The sequence below is a fragment of the Ovis canadensis genome, chromosome 14 (genome assembly GCF_042477335.2).
Source record: "Ovis canadensis isolate MfBH-ARS-UI-01 breed Bighorn chromosome 14, ARS-UI_OviCan_v2, whole genome shotgun sequence".
In the NCBI taxonomy this organism is placed as follows: domain Eukaryota; kingdom Metazoa; phylum Chordata; class Mammalia; order Artiodactyla; family Bovidae; genus Ovis; species Ovis canadensis.
The window spans coordinates 23,647,083-23,669,172 of NC_091258.1; the positions used below are offsets into that span (position 1 = coordinate 23,647,083).

A 22,090-nucleotide genomic window follows, 5' to 3' on the forward strand; every position below is an offset into this window, starting at 1 on the left:
TCCCCTCCAGCACCCGGCAGGGCCCAACAAACCACGGCCGCTGGAGAGCTGGTGGGGCCCTTTCTCCAAGAGCGGCCTTATTCTGAATTACTTCTCATTCAGAACAAAGACGAAGACAACAAACCCCACTCAGACCGAGTCCCTTTGGAAACGAGAATAAAGAAGCACAAATGGGTGCCTTTCAGGGACTCGTGGGCAGCACCCGGGTCACGTCCGGGAAAGAGATGGGCCCGCGCTCGGGGTGGGTGGGGCCCCAGGTAGGCCGGGTCCCGGGGGAGGGGCGGGCCCAGAAGACGGGCTCCTCATGGGGTGCAACGCCCGGATGGAGTTGGGGAAGAGGCGCTCCGGGTGGACAGGCCAGGAAGGAAGGGTGCTGGGGGCGGGAGTCCCAGGGAAGGGAGGGACGACAGGGCCCGAGGGTCCCGGGGCTCTCGGCAAGGAGGGCACTGGTCCCAGGAGGCGTGGTGGGGCGCAGAGCGAGCAGCCGGGCAGAAGCTCCACCGGGCGCCGAGAGAACCTAGGAAGGTCTGGGACCCGGGGATGCGCGGGGGCGGGGGGGGGAGGGGGCGCGGTACCTGCAGAGACAGTGCAGCCTCGAAGCTGGTCCCGCCAAAGACGCGCGGCCGCCGCCCCCGTCACCGCCGCCGCAGCAGCTCCCCGGGCCGCGCCCCCACGTGACCCGCGCACGCGCCGGGGGCGTGGCCGTTGCTGGACCCGCCCTCGGCGTTCCGACGCTCAGGCCTGCCCGAGTGCGCGTGTGCGGCGGTTGCCGTGGAGACCAGGGAAGCGTTGGGCTGCCAACGACGCGGGCTCCGGTGGCCTTCTGGGCTAGGGGCTGTAGCGATCCCGCAGAATCCGGCTCCCACTGCTACAGGGTGTTCGGTGTTTCCGAAATAAACATGCACCCCGAGGCCTCAGAGCCTGTGATGGACGGGATAGCGGAGCAAGATTGCGCGCAGGAGCCTGGTGTGGAGGAGTCGGCTGGTGACCACGGGAACGCAGGCGAAGGTGGCCGCAAGGAAGGTGCAGACCACCGCCCCAGGGAGGCGAGGGGGGCGACGGGCTGCGCCCAGCACCACATACCTGGTCTTCACAGCCAGCAGTAACCGTAATAATAATAACAGGGTCTTCCCTGGCGGTCCAGTGGTTAAGACTCCAAGCTTCCACTGTTGGTGGCATGGGTTTCCATCCCTGATCGGGGAACTAAGATTCTGCGTGCCACAAGACGCGGCCAAAAAATAATAACAGCAGCGGCCCACACTCACTGAAGGTTGTGTACCATGCACTCACCACATTCCAACCATAGGCCAGCCCTCTGTGGTAGGCACTCCTCTTGCCAGGTCACACAGATAATTTATCTGGAACTTAAAGAAGTTAAAGAACTTGCCCCAAACAGATTACCCTCAGCCAGTCAATGGTAGAACAGACTTACGCTTGGACAGTCTGACGCCAAGAGCCCAAGCCCTCGCCCAAGAAACCATTCCCCTCACAGCCCAGCTTTTGAATGTATCCCTTCATTGCCTTCACTATGTAAGATCAAAGGCTCTCTCTCCCTCTGGATGGCAAGCTATGTCAGGGCAGACACGCCAAATGAACTGGCAGTGTCCAGTCCAGTGCCTGATTGGTGGACAGAGCGAGTGACAAGCTGGTGTTTCTGGGATCACCTGGTGACTCCTCACCAAAGTTTTCCTGAATAGGCTTAGAAGATAGCCTCTCCTGTTGCTTGGCTTCAATCATAAGGGAAACCTTTTAGGGACTGATAAAGAAACTGCTTGATTTGTGTTTCATTCTTTGAACCCAGCCAACAGTTGTAAGCAATGACTGTCCAGGCAAGCCCTGTATGAGTTGCTATAGGGAAGCCATGTTGTGCTATGGACACACATATGTTTGGAGCAAGTTACTCTGGGTTCACACTACCCCTCTGCAACTTGCCAGTCTTATGGCGGTTTGCCCAGAGCTTAACCTCTCTCTAGGGCAGTCTCATCCTCCGCAAGCCAGGATAGTTACAATTAGAGTGACTTGCATACAGTGGGTCAGTAATAAATGGTAGTTTTGGTATTAATATAACCAATTATTATACATATTGAGCATCTATTCTTTATTGGGCTTCCTTTGTAGCTCAACTGGTAAAGAATCCACCTGCAATGCGGGAGACCTGGGTTTGATCCCTGGGTTGGGAAGATCTCCTGGAGAAGAGAAAGGCTACCCACTCCAGTGTTCTGGCTTGGAGAATTCCATGGACTGTATAGTCCGTGGGGTCGCAAAGAGTCAGACACGACTGAGTGACTTTCACACTCATACACATTCTTTATTACCCTAAACCATCATCTGGTGCCTCTTGCAGCTGGGCATTGTATGCAGTGGGAAATGGGGAACTGTAAGACACAGTCCCACACACAGAATGTTTAATCTCTCGAGAGTCCATAGGGACACCCAGAGAGCAGCAGCAAACAGCCCTTAAGATTAAATGCACTGGGGGACTTTCCTGGTGGTCCACTGGCTCCATGCTCCCAACACAGAGAGCGGGTTCAATCCCTGGTCAGAAAACTAAATCTCACAATACCACAGCTAAAGATCCCACCTGGCGCAATGAAGATTGAAGATCTCACATGCCACAGCTAAGATCCAGTGCAAATAAATATTTCTAAAGATAAAGAGAACATTTCAGATAGATTTGATGTTTTCTCCCTACCCCACCACTATTTCTAGTCCCATTCCATTTTCCCCTCCTCTAGAATTTTGTGTGGGTTCTTTCAGTCATGTCTGTCTCTCTCTTTCCCTATCTGTGCATTCTATTGCAAGGCAGAATAATGACCCATTGCTTTATTTAACCCGTCCCTGTGAATGGATATTTGCATTGTTCACTGGTTTTAGCTATTACAAATAATGCAGAAGTGAGTATGTTTGCACACATCCGCTTGTCCATCTGAACAAGAGGTTTTTTCAAAGATCTGCCTAGAAGTGAAATTCTCATAATCCTTAACAATGCTTTAAAAATTGTGAGACATTTAAATAGTACTGATTCTACACTAAAGGCAGACAATTATTCATCAAGTTGAAGTGGAGGGAAAATTTTTTTATACATGTCTTGCTCTCTACAGAACCAATCTCTTATCTTACAGAAATGAATGATCCTAAGGAAACATGTGTGGGTCCTTCAAACACTTCCTGCCTCAGTGAGCAGAAGCAGAGTGGTGACAGCTGGTCAGATGGCCGCTTAGCACACCAAACAGCCGACAAGGAAGATCGTGGCGCCAGGTACGTGGGCATGCTGCCACCGCTCTCCGTACACTTTTACACATGTTATGATCTCCCCTTTGTCCAGATAAGGAAATTGGGGCTCATGAAGATTAACTAGACAGCCCCTTGTCTGAGGATTAGTAACAGAGTCAGGATGGTTAGTTATGAGTCAGAGTCAGGATGGTTAGTTATGAGTCAGAGTTAGGATGGTTAGTAACTGCAATCTATTAAACTTTAATGCTAAACCTGGAGAGAGGCACACATTAGGAGTTCTTGATGACACAAAGGTATTTCCGTGAGAACATACACTGCAATTTTTAAGAATGCTGAAAGTCACAATATTGGATGAGGCCCTGAAAGCTATAAACAAGCAAGCAGTGTCATCAGGCATACAGAAGGTTGTGGAATTTGGAGACGGAATGGATGTGGCAAAGAATTTCCGGGATATATCTTACAGCTGACAAACTGAAATCAATTTCTCGTTCATGTTTTTCATTCAACAGAATGACTAAAAAGTTTCTGCAAAAGCTTTGCAAGCAGCACAAGCTTTACATTACCCCAGCACTGAATGATACGCTGTATTTACACTATAAAGGTAAGGATCGGGTGGAGGAGGTACCTTGTGTCAGATGATAAGACCCTAGCAGTATAAGGAATTACTCACAGGGATCATCTAGAGTTCTTACATTTAAGCAGAAATTTCAAGGTTTAGTGGAGATGCATGGGAAAGCAATAACATTTCTTGGAAGAGTCTTACATGACTAGAGTTTATACGAGTTTCGGGGAAACATGCTGGCATCTTTTATTTGTATTTGCTAAAGGACTCATAGTTTCCCAGACCACTAACTACTTGTAAATACTCTGCAGTTGGGAGGGACACATTGTGAAGGACTGTGGTGGTGTCCAGCGGTCACACGTCAACTCAAGTTCAGGTTCATAGACAGGGCTCTTCCTCGCAGTGACAAAGCAGAGCCATAACTCCCAGTTGATGCTGAATTTGGGACGGTCAGCCTGCTTCACTGGGCCATCCACATGGCCCTTTATTCAGTAAATGTTTACTGAGAGGCTTCTGTGGGCCGGCACAGGGCGCAGTGCTGGAGATACAAAGATGGATATGCTGAGGATGCTCTTGGTGTCTTAGGGGACAGGTCGGCCACCATGAGGAGATTCACACTGTGCCAGGGAGATTCATGGAGGGCTCCAGCTGCAATATCCTTTAAAGGTGGGGAAGGACCCCTAGCTGGTCTTCTCACATCCACCTTGCCCCCCGCCAGATCCTCCGCTCAGTGTCTAGGTGTAGCAGTGATGAGATGACACAGGAGGGCAGACCCCAGGGGACCCGTATTTAAGAGGTGGGAAGAACAGGACGACTGAGAGGTGCCTATATTATCTACTGCTGCCTAGCAAATTAACCCCACACCTACCAACTTAAGAAATTATTATTTGATACTATTTCGGAGGGTCGGCACCTGGGAATGGGTTAGTCGGGTGGTTCTTCCTCACCGTTGCTTTCACCCTTTTTTCATCAAAACTTTGGGTTTGGGACTTCCTTGGTGGTCCAGTGGCTAACATCCTGCACTCTCAACACAGGGCACCCAGGTCCAACCCCTGGTCAGGGAGCTAGATCCCTGAACATGCCACAACTAAGACCCAGCACAGCCAAATAAAATATATTTTTTAAAACAAAACACAAACTTCTGGTTAAAACTTTTCAGGCAACCAAATGACTTTCAAAACATTTGGCACCAGCAGATGAACCGTGAAGTACAAATCTATAACGAGTTACTCAAGGAAACAAAAATGTTGGTTTTCCTCTCCTTAAATGTGGCTCATAAAACTGAGCCATACCAGAAAGCAAGACCCGAAGTTTGCACTGGCTTCAGGTACTGCTGGATTTTCTCACCGCACGTCTTCATGAGGCTGCCTGTCCCCCTTCTGAAGCCCTGCGTTCCCTTGCGCTCATTCATTTCAGGCAGGGCAGCGGCCTCACTCCCACCTACTCCCAGGCGAGAAGGGAAGTTAGGCTCCACCCTACCAGGTGGGCAATTCTCGCAGAAAGTTGCCTCTTTCCAGTAGAGCCAGCCAAAGCTCCGCAGGGCTCCGAAGGTTGGCCCCACATGGCTCAGCACGACCAGCTCCCTGCAGAGAGCCATAGGGCAAGGATCAGGACGGAGTATTCTCAAAGAGGCGGCGGTGTGCCTGAGGAGGGATGTGTGGATGCTGGGCGTGTGTGCCTACATGCTGAGTCGCATTAGTCGTGTCTGACTCTTTGTGACCCCATGGACCCTAGCCCACCAGGCTCCTCTGTCCATTGGATTCTCCAGGCAAGAATACTGGACTGGGTTGCCATTTCCTTCTCCAAGGCGAGTAGGCATAAAAGAGGGTGAGACCTGTGCCTCTGTGTGTGTGGGAGCCCAACAAATACCCCCTTCCTTCCCGCCAGGCTTTGACCGCATCGAGAACCTGGAAGAGTACACGGGGCTGCGCTGCCTCTGGCTGGAGTGCAATGGCATCCAGAAAATTGAGAACCTCGAGGCCCAGACGGAACTGCGCTGCCTCTTCTTACAAGTGAACTTGCTCCATAAGATTGAGAACTTAGAACCTCTGCAGAAACTGGATGCTCTCAACATCAGCAACAACTACATTAAGACCATCGAAAACCTCTGTAAGAAAGACCTGCCGCAGCGGCAGTGGCGGTGGTGGTGGTGATGGTGGTGGTGGTGATGGTGGGTGGGGGTGTGAGGGGGTGATGGGTGGTGGTGGGGGGGGTGGCGGTGGGGGGTGTGGGGGGGCAGTGGGGGGGTGGGGGTGAGGGGATGGTGGATGTGGGTGGTCACTGGTGGTTGGTGGTAGGTGGGGGTGGTTGGTGGTGGGGTGGGGATGGTGGTGGTTGGTGGCTGGTGGTGGAGTGGGAGTGGTAGTGGTGGGGGTGGTGGTTGTTGGTGGTGGTGGGTGGCTGGTGGTGGTGGTGGGGGTAGTGGTTGGGGGTGGGGGTGGGGGTGTGGTGGGTGGTGGTGGGGGTGGTGGGTAGGGGTGGTTGGTGGTTGGTGGGGGTGGGGGTAGGGGTTGTGGTGGTGGTGGTGGGGGTGGGGGGTTGAGGGGGGTGGTTGGTAGTGGGTGTGGGGGTGCTGGGGGTGGTGGGGGTGGTGGTTGGTGGGGGTGGAGTGGTGGTTGGTGGTGGGGGTGGTGGGGGTGGTGGTGGTTAGTGGATGGGGGTGGTGGTTGGTGCTGGGGGTGGGCTTGGAGGTGGTGGTGGTGGTTGGTGGTGGTGGTTGGTGGTGGGGTTGGGGGTGGTGGTTGGTGCTGGGGATGGGCTTGTAGGTGGGGGGGTGGTGGGTGGAGGTGGGCTTGGGGGTGGGAGAGGTGGTGGGTGTGGGTGGTGGTGGTTGTTGGTGGTTGTTGGTGGGGGTGGGGGTGGGTGGGGGTAGGGGTGGGGGTGGTGGGTGGTGGTTGGTGGTGGTGATGGTGGTTGGTGCTGGTGGTTGAGGTGGGGGTGGGGGTTGTTTGGGTGGGAGGTGTAGGGGTGCGGATGGTGGTGGGTGGTGGTGGGTGGGGATGGTGGTTGTTGTTGGTTGTTGGTGGGGGTGGGGGTGGGGGTGGTGGGTGGTGGGTGTTGGTGCTGGTTGTTGGTGGTGGTGGGTGGTAGTGGTGGGTGGTGGTGGTTGGGGGTGGTGGCTGGGGGTGGTGGCTGGGGGTGGTGGCTGGTTTTTGGTGGTGGGGGTACATGGGGGGTGGTGGTGGATGGGGGTAGGGGTGGGGGTGTTAGGTGGTGGTTGGTGGTGGTGATGGTGGTTGTTGGTGGTTGGTGGTAGGGGTGGGGGGTGGGGGTAGTGGGGGGTGGGGGTGCGGATGGTGGTGGGGGTGCGGATGGTGGTGGGTGGTGGTAGGTGGGGATGGTTGTTGGTGGTGGTTGTTGGTGGGTGTGGGGGTGGGGGTGTTGGGTGGTGGTTGGTGGTTGTTGGTGGTGGTGTTGGTGGTGTTGGTGGGTGTTGGTGGTGGGTGGTGGGGGTGGTGGGTGGGGGTGGGGGTGGGGGTAGTGGGGAGTGGGGGTGGTGGGGGGTGGGGGTGAGGGGGTGGTGGGTGCCGGTGGTCGCCGATGGTTGGTGGTTGGTGGTGGGGTTGGTGGTGGGTTGAGGGTGGTGGTTGGTGGTTGGGGTGGGGGTTGGGGGGTGGTGGGGGGTGATTTTGGGGGTGGTGTTGGTGGTGTTGTTCTCTAGACCCATGTCCACCGCTGTCCCCTGCAGGAGGGTCTTAACATTTTCTTTGCTGCCCAGGTCGCTCACCTCTGTCCGCTCCCCCTTCCAGCCTGCCTGCCAGTCCTGAACACACTCCAGATTGCGCACAACCACTTAGAGACCGTGGAGGACATTCAGCATCTCAGGGAGTGTGCCAGACTCTGCGTCCTTGACCTTTCCCACAACAAGCTGAGCGACCCCAGGATCCTGAGCGTTCTTGAGAGCATGCCTGACTTGGTAAAAAACAAACAAACAAAAAGAAGCACGCACACTGGAGACTTTCCTGGTGGCCCAGTGGTTGTGGCCCTGAGCTTCCAGGGCAGGGGCCTGGGTTCAGTCCCTGGTCAGGGAAGGTCCCGCATGCCGCGCGGTGCGGAGTGGGGGTGGGGACATGCCCCCGGACACAAGTGTCGCCTTGTGTTCCATAGGCAGCAAGTCTCTTTTCTTCTCCCCTCCCTCCCTCCCCTCTTCCTTTCTCCCCGCCTTCTGAACACCCATCACACTTTCCCCTCTATTTTTAGCTGCTGTGTTTTAAATGCCAAATGCCCTGTCATTTCACCTACAATTTCAGTGTGTATTCCTGACAGATAACGACTTTTTAAAAAGCATCATTACAGTACTGTTATTATACCTAAAATAGTATCAGAATGACAGTTAATACCCAGTCTATGTTCAGTTTTCTACATTTGCCTCAAGCATGTGTTTTGACCATTGGATTCAGTTCGGTTCAGTCGCTCAGTCGTGTCTGACTCTTTGCAACCCCACAGACCACAGCATGCCATGCTTCCCTGTCCATCACCAGCTCCTGGAGTTCACCCAAACTCATGTCCATTGAGTCAGTGATGTCATCCAACCATCTCATCCTCTGTCGTCCCCTTCTCCTCCCACCTTCAATATTTCCCAGAATCAGGGTCCTTTCAAATGAGTCAGCTCTTCGCATGAGGTGGACAAAGTATTAGAGTTTCAGCTTCAACATCAGTCCCTCCAATGAATACCCAGGACTGATCTCCTTTAGGATGGACTGGTTGGATCTCCTTGCAGTCCAAGGGACTCTCAAGAGTCTTCTCCAACACCACAGTTTGAAAGCATCAATTCTTCAGCTCTCAGACTATTTTATAGTCCAGCACTCACATCCATACATGACCACTGGGAAAACCATAGCCTTGACTAGATGGATCTTGTTGGCAAAGTGATGTCTTTGCTTTTTAATATGCTAGGTTGCTCATAACTTTACTTCCAAGGAGTACTGCAGTCACCATCTGCAGTGATTTTGGAGCCCAAAATAATAGTCTCTCACTGTTTCCACTGTTTCTCCATCTATTTGCCATGAAGTGATGGACCGGATGCCATGATCTTAGTTTTCTAAATGTTGAGCTTTAAGACCATCAGATTTTACCAATCCAAACCAGACCCACACATTGTATTTGGATTATGCATCTCATCACAGCCCTCCCCGCTTGTCTCTTCCTCTCCCCCCCACCACCCTGCCAAGAATCTGCTGAAGAAACTGGGTCCCTCTGGATGTCAGCCACACCCTGGATTCAGTCAACTGCATCCTCATGGTGTGGTCTAACGTGTTCTGTTGTCTCCAGTATCTCCTGTAAAATGATGATGGAGCCAGAGGCCTGGTCAGATCCAGGCTCAGAATATAACCCTGAGGTCAGCTGTGGCATCAGTAAGGGCAAGCGTAACACCTGGTTGCCTCTTGTTGCGACTTTAAGTGTCACTAGTGGGTTTGACTGCTGCCAGTCTGATCCGGCTTCAGTCTGATCCAGCACTTGGCCTCCCTTCCCCCGACTGTTCCAACAGCTCCCAGGCACGCTGCCTCGCTGGTGAGTTCATTAGCAGTCGCTCAGGGATCATATTCTAATTCTCTCATTCCTTCTGCCTTTCTTAGCGGCGATGCTTCCACAAAGAGCACTTTTGCTCATCAACAATTTACATCCCTAATGTAAAGTGTATGCAGAAAACGCTGGGATGAAGGCGTCTTTGTTTTTCTTTTTATGTATCAGTTTTCAGAGAAATGGATCCAGAACCTAGGGACCTCTAAAGATGACAGTGAAGGGTTTTTCTTTATCACTGTGGACAGATAGATTTAAAGATACAGTATTTGGAGTGACTTAACCTTTCTGTCATTTTAATTTTCGGTGCTTGAGTGCTCCCATCTTCTAGTCTTTGGAAACCCCTGCAGGCAGCTCCTGTATCTTCTGGCCTCAACTCCAGCAGCCTGGGACAATTTCCTTGCTTTTCAGTGTGTATGTGTTGTCATGTGTACTAGGAAAAAAATATTTTCCAAATAGCACACGGAAACCCTCAGTTCATTGTTTCCTGCTTAGGGCCTGGGTAAGCAAGGGAAAAGTGAATCCATTTAAAAGAAAACAGTAAGGAAAGCGTCAGTTCAGTTGAGTTCAGTCACTCAGTCATGTCTGACTCTTTGTGACCCCATGGACTGCAGCACGCCAGGCCTCCCTATCCATCACCAACTCTAGGAGTTTACTCAAATTCATGTCCATTGAGTCACTGATGCCATCCAACCATCTCATCCTCTGTCGTCTCCTTCTCCTCCTGCCTTCAATCTTTCCCAGCATCAGGGTCCTTTCCACTGAGTCAGTTCTTCGCATCAGGTGGCCAAAGTATTGGAGTTTCAGCTTCAGCCTCAGTCCTTCCAATGAATATTCAGGACTAATATCCTTTAGGATGGACTGGTTGGATCTCCTTGCAGTCCAAGGGAATCTCAAGAGTCTTCTCCAACACCACAGTTCAAAAGCATCAATTCTTCGGTGCTCAGCTTTCTTTATAGTCCAACTCTCACATCCATACATGACCACTGGAAAAACCATAGTTTTGACTAGATGGACCTTTGTTGGCAAAGTCACGTCTCTGCTTTTTAATGTGCTGTCTATGTTGGTCATAACTTTTCTTCCAGAGAGCAAGTGTCTTTTAATTTCGTGGCTGCAGTCACCATCTGCAGTGATTTTGGAGCCCCCCAAAATAAAGTCTGTCACTGTTTCCATTGCTTCCCCATCTATTTGCCATGAAGTGATGGGACCAGATGCCATGATCTTAGTTTTCTGAATGTTGGGTTTTAAGCCAATTTTCTCACTCTCCTCTTTCACTTTCATCAAGAGGCTCTTTAGTTCTTCTTCACTGTTTGTCATAAAGGTGGTGTCATCTGTATATCTGAGGTTATTGATATTAGGAAAGCATAGTTCAGGAGTAATCTCCAGAGCGGACTGGCACCAAGAACTAGTTTAATATTCACATAGTCACCAGCATATGGCATGACAATACACAGCTGAATAGTAATACTTTTCTGAAGGGCCTGTCTGTCATAACAAGGTACCAGGCTGGGTGTTTTAAACAATAGAAATTTATTTTCTCATGAGTCCGGAGACTAGAAATCCTAAATCAAGGTGTGGGGCAGGCTTGCTTTCTCCTGAGGCCTCCCTCCTTGGCGTGTAGACAGTCATCTTCTCCCTGAGTCCTCACGTGGCCTTCACAGCCTGTCTCCCAATCTCCTCTTTGTACAAGGACCTATGGGATCAGGGCTCACCCTAGTGACATCATTTAATCTTGATCACCTCTTCTAAGACCCTGTCTCCAAATGCAGTCACATTCTGAGGCGCTGGGGTTAGGACTGCAGCAGAAGCGTTTGCTGCAGGCGTCTGTCGCGGGGTGGTTTTCTGGCGGGTTCTGCATTCCCCACACACACGTGCCCGCCCCGGGGCGCACTGCTCCCCACACCCAGCCCTGCAGGACAGGCCACTTGAACCTGTGACAAGAACCATGATGGCCAGATGAGAATGGAGTTTGGAAAATGCTAAAGTAACCAGTTCACAATATATTCATTTTCTCCAACAACAAAAAGCAGTTTAGATATAAAAACCATTTCACCAGTTTAGGCAAACCCATTTTAAATGCTTCACCCACATGTCACCTTGATGGATCCGCTCCCCCCGCCCCTGGCCCCCGGAGAGGAGGTGACAGGATTTAAGGACGGGGGAACAGCACACTGGCACTGCTCTGTCGCTGTCCCTCTCCTGGTCCCGGCTTGACATCCAGGAGACCTGTAAGCCTGGCAAGAAGGGGCTTTGGGGCAGCTGAGAGGGCGCTCTGCATCCTGTCCGCTTGGTCACCGTCCCTTATCTGTCCAGCCGCTGTGTGCATGTTCTTAAAACGGGTCCTGGAAGGACAGAAAAGCGATCAATCAGAGATTAGTTCCAGCAAAAGAGACTGGGCGAGCAAAATCACCGCCCTCGGGAAAGGCTCTGGGAGGGTTTTCCAGCACTGTTCTGGAAGGACAGTGCGAGTTCAAGTTCAAGTAGATAAAGGGATACCCGATTCTCAGGACGGTTCTGATGGCATGCTGAGCGGCACAGGAACAGCGACAGCCCTGGCTTCTCTGAGACTGTCCTCAGGATTTCACGTCGACACTCCCTGTCTTTGTATTTCTTCTCAGCGCAACGTGCAAGTGATATGTTTTAAGTGCATCTTTTTCTCAGTGCCTAATGAGGTTCTGCCTCTGTGCTTCCAGCGTGTGCTGAATCTGATGGGGAACCCGGTGATTAAGAACATCCCCAACTACCGAAGGACACTCACCGTCCGGCTAAAACACTTAACATACCTGGATGACAGACCAGTTTTTCCCAAGGACAGGTAAGGGAGCGAAAAGCCTTTTAATAACACTATGTAACAGTTGAGCATGCTCAACAGGTAAGTTTTTTTTAACTTTTCTGAGTTTTGAGCATTCCCACACCTCTGTTATATATTCCAGTGAGGTAAGTTTAATGGCTTACATGACTGTTTATAATAGGAAATTCCCTGTTTTGAGCACTTATTCCTGGACTTTTTCATAATCCTTTGATAACTATCCTTCTATATGAAGTCTCTGATCCCATGGCTAGTTATTTCCTTAGGGTGGAATTCTGAGTTGTATTGCTGGATTAAAGACTGTAGTTTAAGACTTTTAAAAGGCACTTAGTTTCTAGAATGTTTGTATCATTTATAACTTTCCCAGACACAGCCATGTTAAAAAAAAAATGTAGCCAGGTTAATTGATGAGTGAAGATAGTACGTCATTTGCATTTTCGGGTAACAAATGAAGTTCATCGTTTTTACCACCTTTGTTGGACATTTAAAGTTTCCTCCTCTGTGAATATTGCATTCATGACCTCTTTCCAATTTCCTTTTGGGTAGGTTTTTCTTATTGATTCATAAGTGATAATTGCTCAATCGTTTCTGACTCTTTACGACCCATGACTGTAGCCCGCCAGGCTCCTCTGTCCACGAGAGTTCCCAGGCAAGAATACTGGAGTGGGTTGCCATTTCCTTCTCCAGGGGATCTTCCCAACCCAGGGATCAAACCTGGGTCTCCTGCATTGCAGGCAGATTCTTTACCATGTGAGCCACCAGGAAAGCTCTGTTTCATTAAGAGCTCTTTGCATATCAAGAATATTGAACCTGGGGCTGCCATGTGTAGCATCACTGCTTTGATCTGGGTTTTTTTATTTACCTTTTGATTGAGGCTGCTATTCATTCCAGCTTAGAATAAAACCTCAGTAACTGGGATGGCCTGAAAGGAAGTGCAGTCTGAAGCTTGGAATTACCCGACATTTAAAAACACACTTGAACTCACAAATTTTAGTCAAACTAACACAAATTTCAAAGGGATAGCCTCCACATGGACCAGGTGAGACAGCCAGGATCCCTGCTTGTGCGCAGTCGGGCCAAGATGCTCCCAGCTCCCTGGCATCCAGCCCTGGGCGTTAAGGCAGACAGCGGGCGTGCAGGGCCTGGGGGCGGACCGCAAAGCCCAGCTCTGCAGCTGCGGGTCCTATACCCCTGGTCAAGCTTACCAACCTCCTCAGCCTCAGGCTGTCTCCGGAAAGTGGAGACAAAACCGACCTCGAGGTCTTTGTGTCTATCTGTTAGTATCACTTGGGACTCAAGCAGGAGGGAACCAATGGGAGCTCCCTGCTGCACCCTGGGGCAGCGCGACCAGCAGGAATGTGTAAGAGCTGGGCCTTTGCAGAGAGAGCCCTACCGTGGACGATATAGCAGGACTCCTCTTCAAAAGCTGGTTTCACTTGGGTCTGAAGCCTCATTTCAGCACTCTCCAGCTGTTCCGCGCTGGGTCCTTGACCTTCTCTCAGCCTGGGGTGGTCTTCACAGGGGTTTGTTCACCTGTCACCTTCTGAAGATCTCCATGACCAGCCACCTATCTAAGCCACACCTTGGCCTCTTCCATCTAGTGTCTCTTTAGCCTGATTTCTTTTTGTAGGACACATCTGCCTCTGACATACCTGTTTCCTCTTTTAGAGTCTCTTTCCCCATAAAAGGGCAGGTCTAGTAGAGCAAGCCATGTCATCTCTTATGTTAACCTACTTATCTCTGGCCCCTAGAACAGTTTGCTCACTTCAAGTGTACAATTCAATGGTTTTTCAGTATATTCAGAGTTGCCCAACCACCCCCACAATCAATTCTAGAATATTTTTATCACTCCCCAAAGTAACCCTTACTTATTAGCAGTCATTCCCCAACCCACCTCTGACAGCCCCAGCAACCACAAAGCTACTTTCTATCTCTGTGGATTAGACTGCTCTGGACATTGCATATGCTGTGTGCTGTGTGATGAGTCATGTTCAACTCTTTGTGACCCCACGGACTATAGCCCACCAGGCTCATCTGTCCATGGAATTTTTCAGGCAAGAGTATGGGAGTTGCCATTTCCTCCTCCAGGGGATCTTCCCAACTCGGGGATCAAACCCATGTCTCTTGTGTCTCCTGCATTGGCAGGCTCAGATCTACCCCCGAGCCGATATGGATTTGCCTACTCAGGACGTTTCATATAGATGAACTCATACGATACGTGGTCTTTTGTGACGGGCTTCTTCCACTGAGCATATTTTTAAGGTTCACCCACATTGCAGCCTGCGTCAGTAAAAGCTTCCAAAATAACACTGTGAAATAATCTCCCGTCTGGGAAGGCCACGTTTTATCAGTTGAGGGACATTAGGGTCGCTTCCGCTGTTTGGCTGTCGTGACCAGTGCTGCTATCAATATTTGTGTGCAGGTGTGTGTGTGTGTGTGTGTGTGCGGACATTTGTTCTCAACTCATTTGAGTAAATACTTGGGAGCACGATTGCTGGATTTTACGGTACGATGATCTTTGCTTTGGAGGTGGCTGCTCCATTTTGCATTCCCACCAGCCCTGAAGGAGCACTCCCGTCACCCCACATCCTCCCGGCCTTTGGTGTTGTCAGCGCTCTGGATTTCAGCCGTTCCATTGGGTGTCAAGTGGTTAGGTTTGCACTCTCCTGATGTCACCCAACGATGAGCTTATTTTCTACCCAACTTCTTGGTGAGGGGTCCAGTTCTTTGGCCACTTCTAAAACACTTTGTATGTTTCAGATAGCAAGCCATCTAGCGGTTAACGTTCTTCCGAGTGTTTTCCCCCAGTGCAGTTTCTTTTAACCTTTGCCCTCCTTCAGGTTGTGTTGACTTTGTGTGAGCTGTAATAGGTCTTCATGTAGTCTAGATACAACCCCCAGTCAAGTATCTGATTTGCAGCTGTTTTCTCACTTTCTGTGGGTTCTTTTTTTTTTACGGGATTCTCTACATGACACCCCTTCCTTTTTAATTTTGGTGGCGTTCACTTTCTCTACTTTTCTTTGCTTTTGTCAGGCGTGCTTTTGACCTTTTGACACGGGCTTTGCAAACCACTAGAACTTTCAAGATGAAACTGTGCCTGCGTTAGTGTGTCTCCTTACAGTCACATGCCCTCTGTGCCTTTAGTTTGATTTTGGGGAAAAAGAGCAAGTTTGGTCAGAGAGGATATGTTTTGGATTTACTGTTAACCTGTGACAGTTCAGACCAGCTCCCCACCACCAACCCCTGACTTCTGAGGTCTGGGGTTTGTTTTTTGTTTTTAATCCTCCTAAACAGAGCTTGCGCAGAGGCCTGGGCCCGGGGAGGGTACGCGGCGGAGAAGGAGGAGAGACAGCAGTGGGAGATGAGAGAGCGGAAGAAGATCACGGACAGCATCGAGGCCCTGGCGGCCATCAGGCGCCAGGCGGAGGAGAGGAAGCGGCAGAGAGCGAGCCAGGAGCAAGGTGTGAGCCCGAGACACAGGAGGGCCCCCGAGCTGCGCTGAGAGTCATCCTGGGGTGGGGGGCGAGGGCGGGAACGCTTTGCTCACAGGCCTACGGATCCGTCTGCCCTCGACCTCACTTGAGGACAGTGCTCAAGACACATTAATAAGTAAGAACCCTGTCCTCTTCCTACATGCAAGAGGAAAGAGTCAGGGGCTCTGTGTGTACCTTCCTCTTTTTTTTTGGCTTGCGGGATCTTAGTTCCCTGACCAGGGATCGAACCTGCACCCCCTGCAGTGGAAGCAAGGCGTCTTAACCACTGGACCACCAAGGAAGTCCTCCGTGTGTACTTTAAATGACAGTGTTTTTCCCCTAATTATAAACCGTGACTACACTACCCATAGAAAACATAGACAAGCAAGGGTTATCACAGAATTGCAGCAAGAACTGCTCAACGTCCAGTGTGAGCACTTCCTGGCTTTTCCTATGAATGTGGTGCATACCTTTTTTTAATAGAAGAAAGTGGCACAGCTCTGTTGCTCTCTGCCCACTCACATTCCCATAAAATGGACATTCTCCTGCAGTTTGCATTTCCCCCCCTTTTCCAGCGTTTAATTCGGACGTTGTTCAAACAGTGGTCAGATGAACACCTGTGCCCTCTCCTCACGTCGGGTGTTGATCAACATTTTGGCACAAGTGTGCGCACACACACGTTCCTGACCTGCTGACCTGCTGGAAAGCCAGGGCAAACATCGTGGCCCTAAGCCCAGTCCCTCAGCCCGCATCTCCTGAGAGCACCCGGTACAGTCTTCCCGGGCCGGCACTGCACCTGCTGGGCACCCCCCCCCAGTGGCTGTGCAGCCTGTTTATCCAGCACCCTGGTGACCGCCCTGCCGCAGGTCCCCACTGCCCACCCTCGGCCTTCGCTGCGGGTCCTTCCTTGTCCTCCTAGGACCATCCCCGCTCACCTGTGGACTTGTGCTCAGGGGAGGAGCCCACGCCAGCCGGTGCTGGGGACGTGGACGCCGAAGTGGAAGGAGAGGAAGAGCCTCAGGAAAAGAAAGAAACGAGGCAGAAGATAGAGCAGTTTGTCAAGGAGAGCTTCGAGGCCAAGGATGAGCTGTTCCCAGAGAAGCTAGAAGAGCCGAGCCTCCTGGAGGAGCTGCCTCTGGATGTCGGGGAGCCGAAAGGGGTGCTCCCCCCTGAGGCCCTCCCAGCAAGCCCCAGAGCTGCCTGGGCAGGTAGGTGGTCAAGGAAGCACAGGTGCATTATACCTGGGGCAGCTCCCAACTAGGGGCCCCGGACTGCCTTCCACCCTGACCGCTCGGTCTGTAAAGTGATGTACACATGCCACCTCACAACAGGACCACGAGCGGAGCCCGGACTGTGTCTCCAGTATCCGGTCCAGCGTGGTTCAAAGAAATGGGCAAGACACTAACAGTATATTTTATCAAACCCAGAACACCTAAAATATGTCTTCTCAGGTGACGCAGTGGTTAAAAAAAAAAATCTGCCTGCCAATACAAGAGACACCGGTTTGATCCCTGGGTTGGGAAATCCCCTGGAGAAGGAAATGGCAACCCCCTCCAGTATTCTTGCCTGGAGAATCCCATGGACAGAGGAGCCTGGCGGGCTACAGTCCATGGGGTCACAAAGAGTCAGACTCCAGTTAGCGGCTGAGCACACACACCTAGAATGTAATTTAAGTCAACGTGAATTCATTCATGAGATAGGTTCCTCTTTTTGACACTAAGTTTTCTAAATCCACTTGCTTGGTTCATTCTAATTGGGTGCCCCACTGTGGCTCTTGAGTCAAACTGGGCCTAGTGAGTCCCCAAGGTGGACAGTGGGCTGGCGTGACTTGAGCAGAGCGGGGCCGCTCATCTCTGATGACCGAGGCTGGAGAGGAAGCAGTGGGCGGGAGCAGGAGGGGACTAGGGGGAGGAGAGGAGCCCTGTCTGGACCCCACATTCCCTGGGCAACCCTGCAAGGACGTCGCGGGTCTCCTTGACACTCTCGCAGCAGGAGGAGCTGTGAAACTTGCCCGCTGACGCGATGGCCTTTCTTTCTTCACGTTCTAGTCAAGCGATCATGCTTTTTCCAAGGTTCCTGCGTGTTCTGCATAGACTCTTGGCTGGAGCGTCCATCTCCAGGCCGTAGAAAGAGGGTGCTCTCTCCCTTCCCTTCCCTTCCACGCATAACCTTTTCCTCAGCTCTTGTCACACGGGCTAGAGGTCTTCAGACCCGAGGATTCTGTCCTTTCTCTTGGAGTCCACCCTAACCGCAATTGCCCATCTGACTGCCGTGTATGAAACAGACTCCAAGATTACTGTAACTCTGTTGTCCTTAGAATTGGCTCACCAAACTGTGGCCACTGAAAGTGCATCAGGCACAGAGCCCGATGGAGCTGAAAATCCGGAGGCCACAAGACTGGAGACGAAGGAGCAGCTCTTCATCGACGTATGTAGCCCTTGCACCTGCAGAGAAGCACGCACGGCATAGCTGGTGTTGGTGTCTGATCAGACACAAACCTTCCGAATCCTGAGTTCAGTGGGGCCCGTGGGCTGGCCCGCATGGCCTCCCGTGGAGGTGCCACCCAGACCCAGCGCTCAGCATCTGCAGTCAATGAGCTCTCCTGGGGGCAGGCGGTGGGGAATCCATGCCTGTGCACCTTCAAGACTGAGAGCGCTGGCCAGACGAACCCTTTGAACTATGTCTACGAAACTCCTGATGCATTTCCCCATGAGAAGTTACCCTCTCAGCAGCTCCTTCTGGCCATAGACGGAACTGCTGGGAAAGCTACACTTAATCAGCAGAGCCTTGCGTGCTTTTGGGACAGCTGCCCATCTTCCTGGCCTGTTCTGCATCCTGTCCTCCAGGGCCGATTCAGGGGTGCCGCCTGACCTTGGGCCCGATCACATCCTTGGGAATGGCCCTCCTCCCTGCAGCCTGTCCACTCTGATGACAGCCTTCCACGCTGTGCCCACGAGAATGCATCCCTAGGGATATGCACGTTTGGCACGACCCCCGGGAACTGTGCTTTAGGGGGGTGAGGAGTAGGGGCTAGTCCCCCCATCTTTAGGTTTGCACCCTGCTTCCCCAGAGGAGAGCCACCTCTCTGCCCATAAGCGAGCTGCTTCCATTCAGACCGTGTTGCGTGGCTTTACCTGCCCTCTGCCCGCTTCCTTCACAAACTGCTACACTCGTGTTTCACTCCCAACTTTACAATTTCATGTGGCTCAGGAAGGTTCAGCTGAGCAGTCAGCATTCAGCGTGGTGTTTCCAGTTTTCTGAGTGGGTCTAATATAGATATAACAAAAGTGGGCACTTCAGCCCTAACGTGTGAGAACCAACCATATACAGGACCCCGATGCTACGCTAACACTGACTGTTCTTCCTTTTTGTCTGGCACCACTTTAAATACCTCTTGTATCAACTGATTTAACCCTTCCAGTAACTCTTAAGAGGTAGGTTATCATCCCCATTTTACAGATGGGGAAACTGAGAAACAGAGTAGAGCACCTTGCCCAAGGCTAAACAGCCAGACAATGGTGGAGCAGGGACAGCAACCCAGGCAGTCTGGCTCTGGAGTCCAGGCATCTGACTGCCTCACATGCCAGGTTGGGGTGCTACAGATGAAGATACCCCAAGACACAGAACAGAAAAGCGCTGCCTCCCCACCCCAGTTTTGGGAAAGGTTTGAAAGAGACTCACTTTGTGCCAGGTAGGGTCCTCGGGACCCTATTTGTATGTAGGAGGTACAATTTCCCCCAGATGAACTGGGTGATACCAAAGTGAAGTGGAGAACGAGGTGGAAAATTTTGAAACACATCACACCTTACAAAGCTCTTTCACTGACCAGATCCAGGAAGCTGGAGTGGCCACTGGTACCTGGAGTGTTACCTGGAGCGCGTGTGCTACCTGTACACGCGGCTCGAGTGGCCACGTGTATGTGTGTACATGTGGCTCGAGTGTGCACGAGTGTGCTGTGTGCGCACATGGCTCGAGTGTCTTGGTTGCTCCGTGGGCCCCTCCACACTCTGTGGTTGGTTGGTGGGGTGGCCCCGTCTCTTCCGAGGACTGATGCTGAAAGTGCACCCTCCCGCTGACCAGGGTCACTTCCTCTTCCAGGACCTGCCCGACTTGGAAGATGTGAATGCCGGCGAATCTCTGGGCGACTGGGATAGGGTGAGCTCACCTGCGTCCCCGCGTTTCCACTTCCCTCCTCTCCCAGCCCCGTGGATGACCAAGTATGCTGGGGAGTCGCAGGCCCTGCCTGATGCCTCACACACCCAGGACCTTTACCTCAGCCTCAGGAAAGGTTTACCGCTGCTCCCTTCTCTGGGTTCTACAATTAGCCACTTGCGGGGTTTTTTGGGAACAGATCTTTAATCACTATCTTTAATAACCATGTGCTGTACATTATTACCTGGACTTTCTTCTGTCCTTGACGTGTCTGTATGTTCATCTAGCGAATGCCGGTACGACAATGACACCCGGGCAGGGAAAGGAGAGAGCAGGGAGGAGAGGGCAGGGGCTCGACGTGGATGTCTCCTGAGGTGACCTGATCCTCCCCCCAACACTACCAGAGCCCCTCAGGGCCTGAAGGAGAGAGAGGTCTGGGGCGTGATCTCAGGGCGGGAGCCAGTGATCACAGCAAGGACACAGACAGAGAACCCAGTCCTTTGGGGGCCTGACCACCAACGCAGGGCTAGGTAGCCGGTGCAGGCGCAGCCCACCAGGAGCCCAGGCTCACAGATGCCTGGTTCAGGACCCAGGTCGGGACTGGTGCAGCAGGAGCAGACAGGGTGGGCCCGTGCCCCATAGAGACCCGAGGGAGGAGGGGGTGCCAGTGGAGACCTGGCCGCAGGTCAGGTCAGGAACCACCTGTGTTCCCCGGGGGCTGTCCTGGTGTGGTGCCAGAGTATGATGGACAGAAATGCAGAACTAGCAGCATGCACTTTGGGGACGCTACTGTGAAAACAGCATGGCTCAACATGTCTTTTCCTTTTAACAGGAGCAGTGCTTTCCAAAGATTACAGCCGTCTCGAGCCTGAACGACGCCAGCGAGCCTGACGTGGACGACATCTCACTCCTAGCGCTGGAAAACACATCCTCGGACACGCTGTCCAGTATATTTGCAGTCCCCAAGGATACCTCCTGGAGGGTGGAGACTGAGATGCCCTTCACAGACATACTTAAAGTGGCACCAGAGAGGGACCTGGAAACCCAAAAGAGAGCGAGCGAGGTCCCTCACCCACTGATTCAGGAGCTGGGTGATGATGAGGAGCCCTCAGGACTGCCACCCCTGCCCCCAGTCTGCAAGGGGGAAGCCGTGCCTGCCCCATGCACTGAGGACGGCGATGGGGACCTGCTTCCAGCCCCCACTCCAGGTAATGTCCCCTGACCTTCAAGGTCACAGGGGCCGAAAGCTTCTCGGTGGGGAAACAGACAGTGGCCACCCAAGCCCAGAGCAGTGGCCACCTGGGCCTTTGTCATCAGGATCCCATGTTCTCAGCGGTGGTGGCGGGTCATTCACAGCCTCTCCAGAGACTGCGGGGGCCGCTAGAGCGTGTTCCCACCTGGGTGACTTGCAGTATTACTGGCCAGAGAGCTGAGGAGCTGCCAGGCTGCCCCCTTCCCCCACCACCTCCAGGCTTGGCCCTTCCCGATCAAGGAAGGAGGGGACCAGTGATACCAGTCTCATCACACGGGATGAGACCAGGGCAGCAGCTGACCCAAGGGTGGTGGTGTACACATGGATGCCCAGAATGGCACAGGTGACATGCCAGCTGGGAAGGGAGTTGCGGCAGGTGTGGGCAGCACCCACAGTGCCCAGTGGGCAGGGCAGGAGAAGCCACTCGCCGCACACCACTCGGCCCGCCAGCCTGGGGGCTTGTGCCCATGACTAGAGAGAGGCACCATTGGGGTGGCTGGTTAGTGCCTGCTACTCACAAGCACACGGGGGTAGCTCCGTGTTCCGAGACTATGCTCCCCAACTGCAAACCCAACACGGGGAGCCCTTGGCACAGACGATCCCCATTCTGCATGGCCATCTTGAGGCCGGCACACGGGAAGGGGTGAGGGCTGACCACACTTCCCCAGAACACTGAGCCACCCCTTGCCTAACTCTGTAGGAAACGGCCCTGAGACGGATCAAGTCCAACCTGAGGTGGAGCCCGTGGAGCGCCTGGGGTCCGAGGCAGAAGACCGGGAGGACATTGAATTTGGCCTGGACTGAGCCTCTGCTCTTGTACCAGTGGGCATGGGCCCAGGCCTGACCCCCCAGCAGGGGCGGGTCACCCTTTCACTCGGGCTCCCCTTCCCTTCCGAGCTGTGGTTGCCGAGGGCGTGGGCCCCGGTTCCCTTCTCCCGCGGGCACAGCCTCGTGCTCCCCACGCTGCAAGCCTCTCACAAGCCCGGTCACTTGCAGTGGAAACCATGTCACAATATAAACATTTCAGGATCCACGTGGGCCCTTGTATTACTGGATTATCTAACGTCTGGGTGAGTCACAGGTCATTC

At 52.5% G+C, this 22,090-nt stretch overlaps 2 protein-coding genes across 3 annotated transcripts in view; one reads left to right on the forward strand and one right to left on the reverse strand.

The window, feature by feature from the left end:
* Positions 1-704, reverse strand: part of HSDL1 (hydroxysteroid dehydrogenase like 1) — a 14,568-nt gene extending 13,864 nt beyond the window's left edge. The window contains exon 1 of one of the 2 annotated variants that reach the window (XM_069552575.1): positions 576-704. The gene's annotated coding sequence lies outside the window, so the exon portion shown is untranslated. The remainder of the gene's footprint in view (positions 1-575) is intronic. The other variant, XM_069552576.1, reaches the window with a different exon arrangement.
* Positions 290-22,035, forward strand: DNAAF1 (dynein axonemal assembly factor 1). Its single transcript, XM_069552573.1, has 12 exons — positions 290-1,023; positions 3,123-3,258; positions 3,744-3,835; positions 5,684-5,905; positions 7,546-7,712; positions 12,010-12,131; positions 15,420-15,586; positions 16,552-16,806; positions 17,916-18,025; positions 19,697-19,753; positions 20,583-20,958; positions 21,703-22,035. The coding sequence occupies exons 1-12, from the start codon at positions 900-902 to the stop codon at positions 21,804-21,806; spliced, it is 1,932 nt and encodes a 643-aa protein (XP_069408674.1). The 5' UTR covers positions 290-899; the 3' UTR covers positions 21,807-22,035.
* Positions 22,036-22,090: the final 55 nt, after the last annotated feature.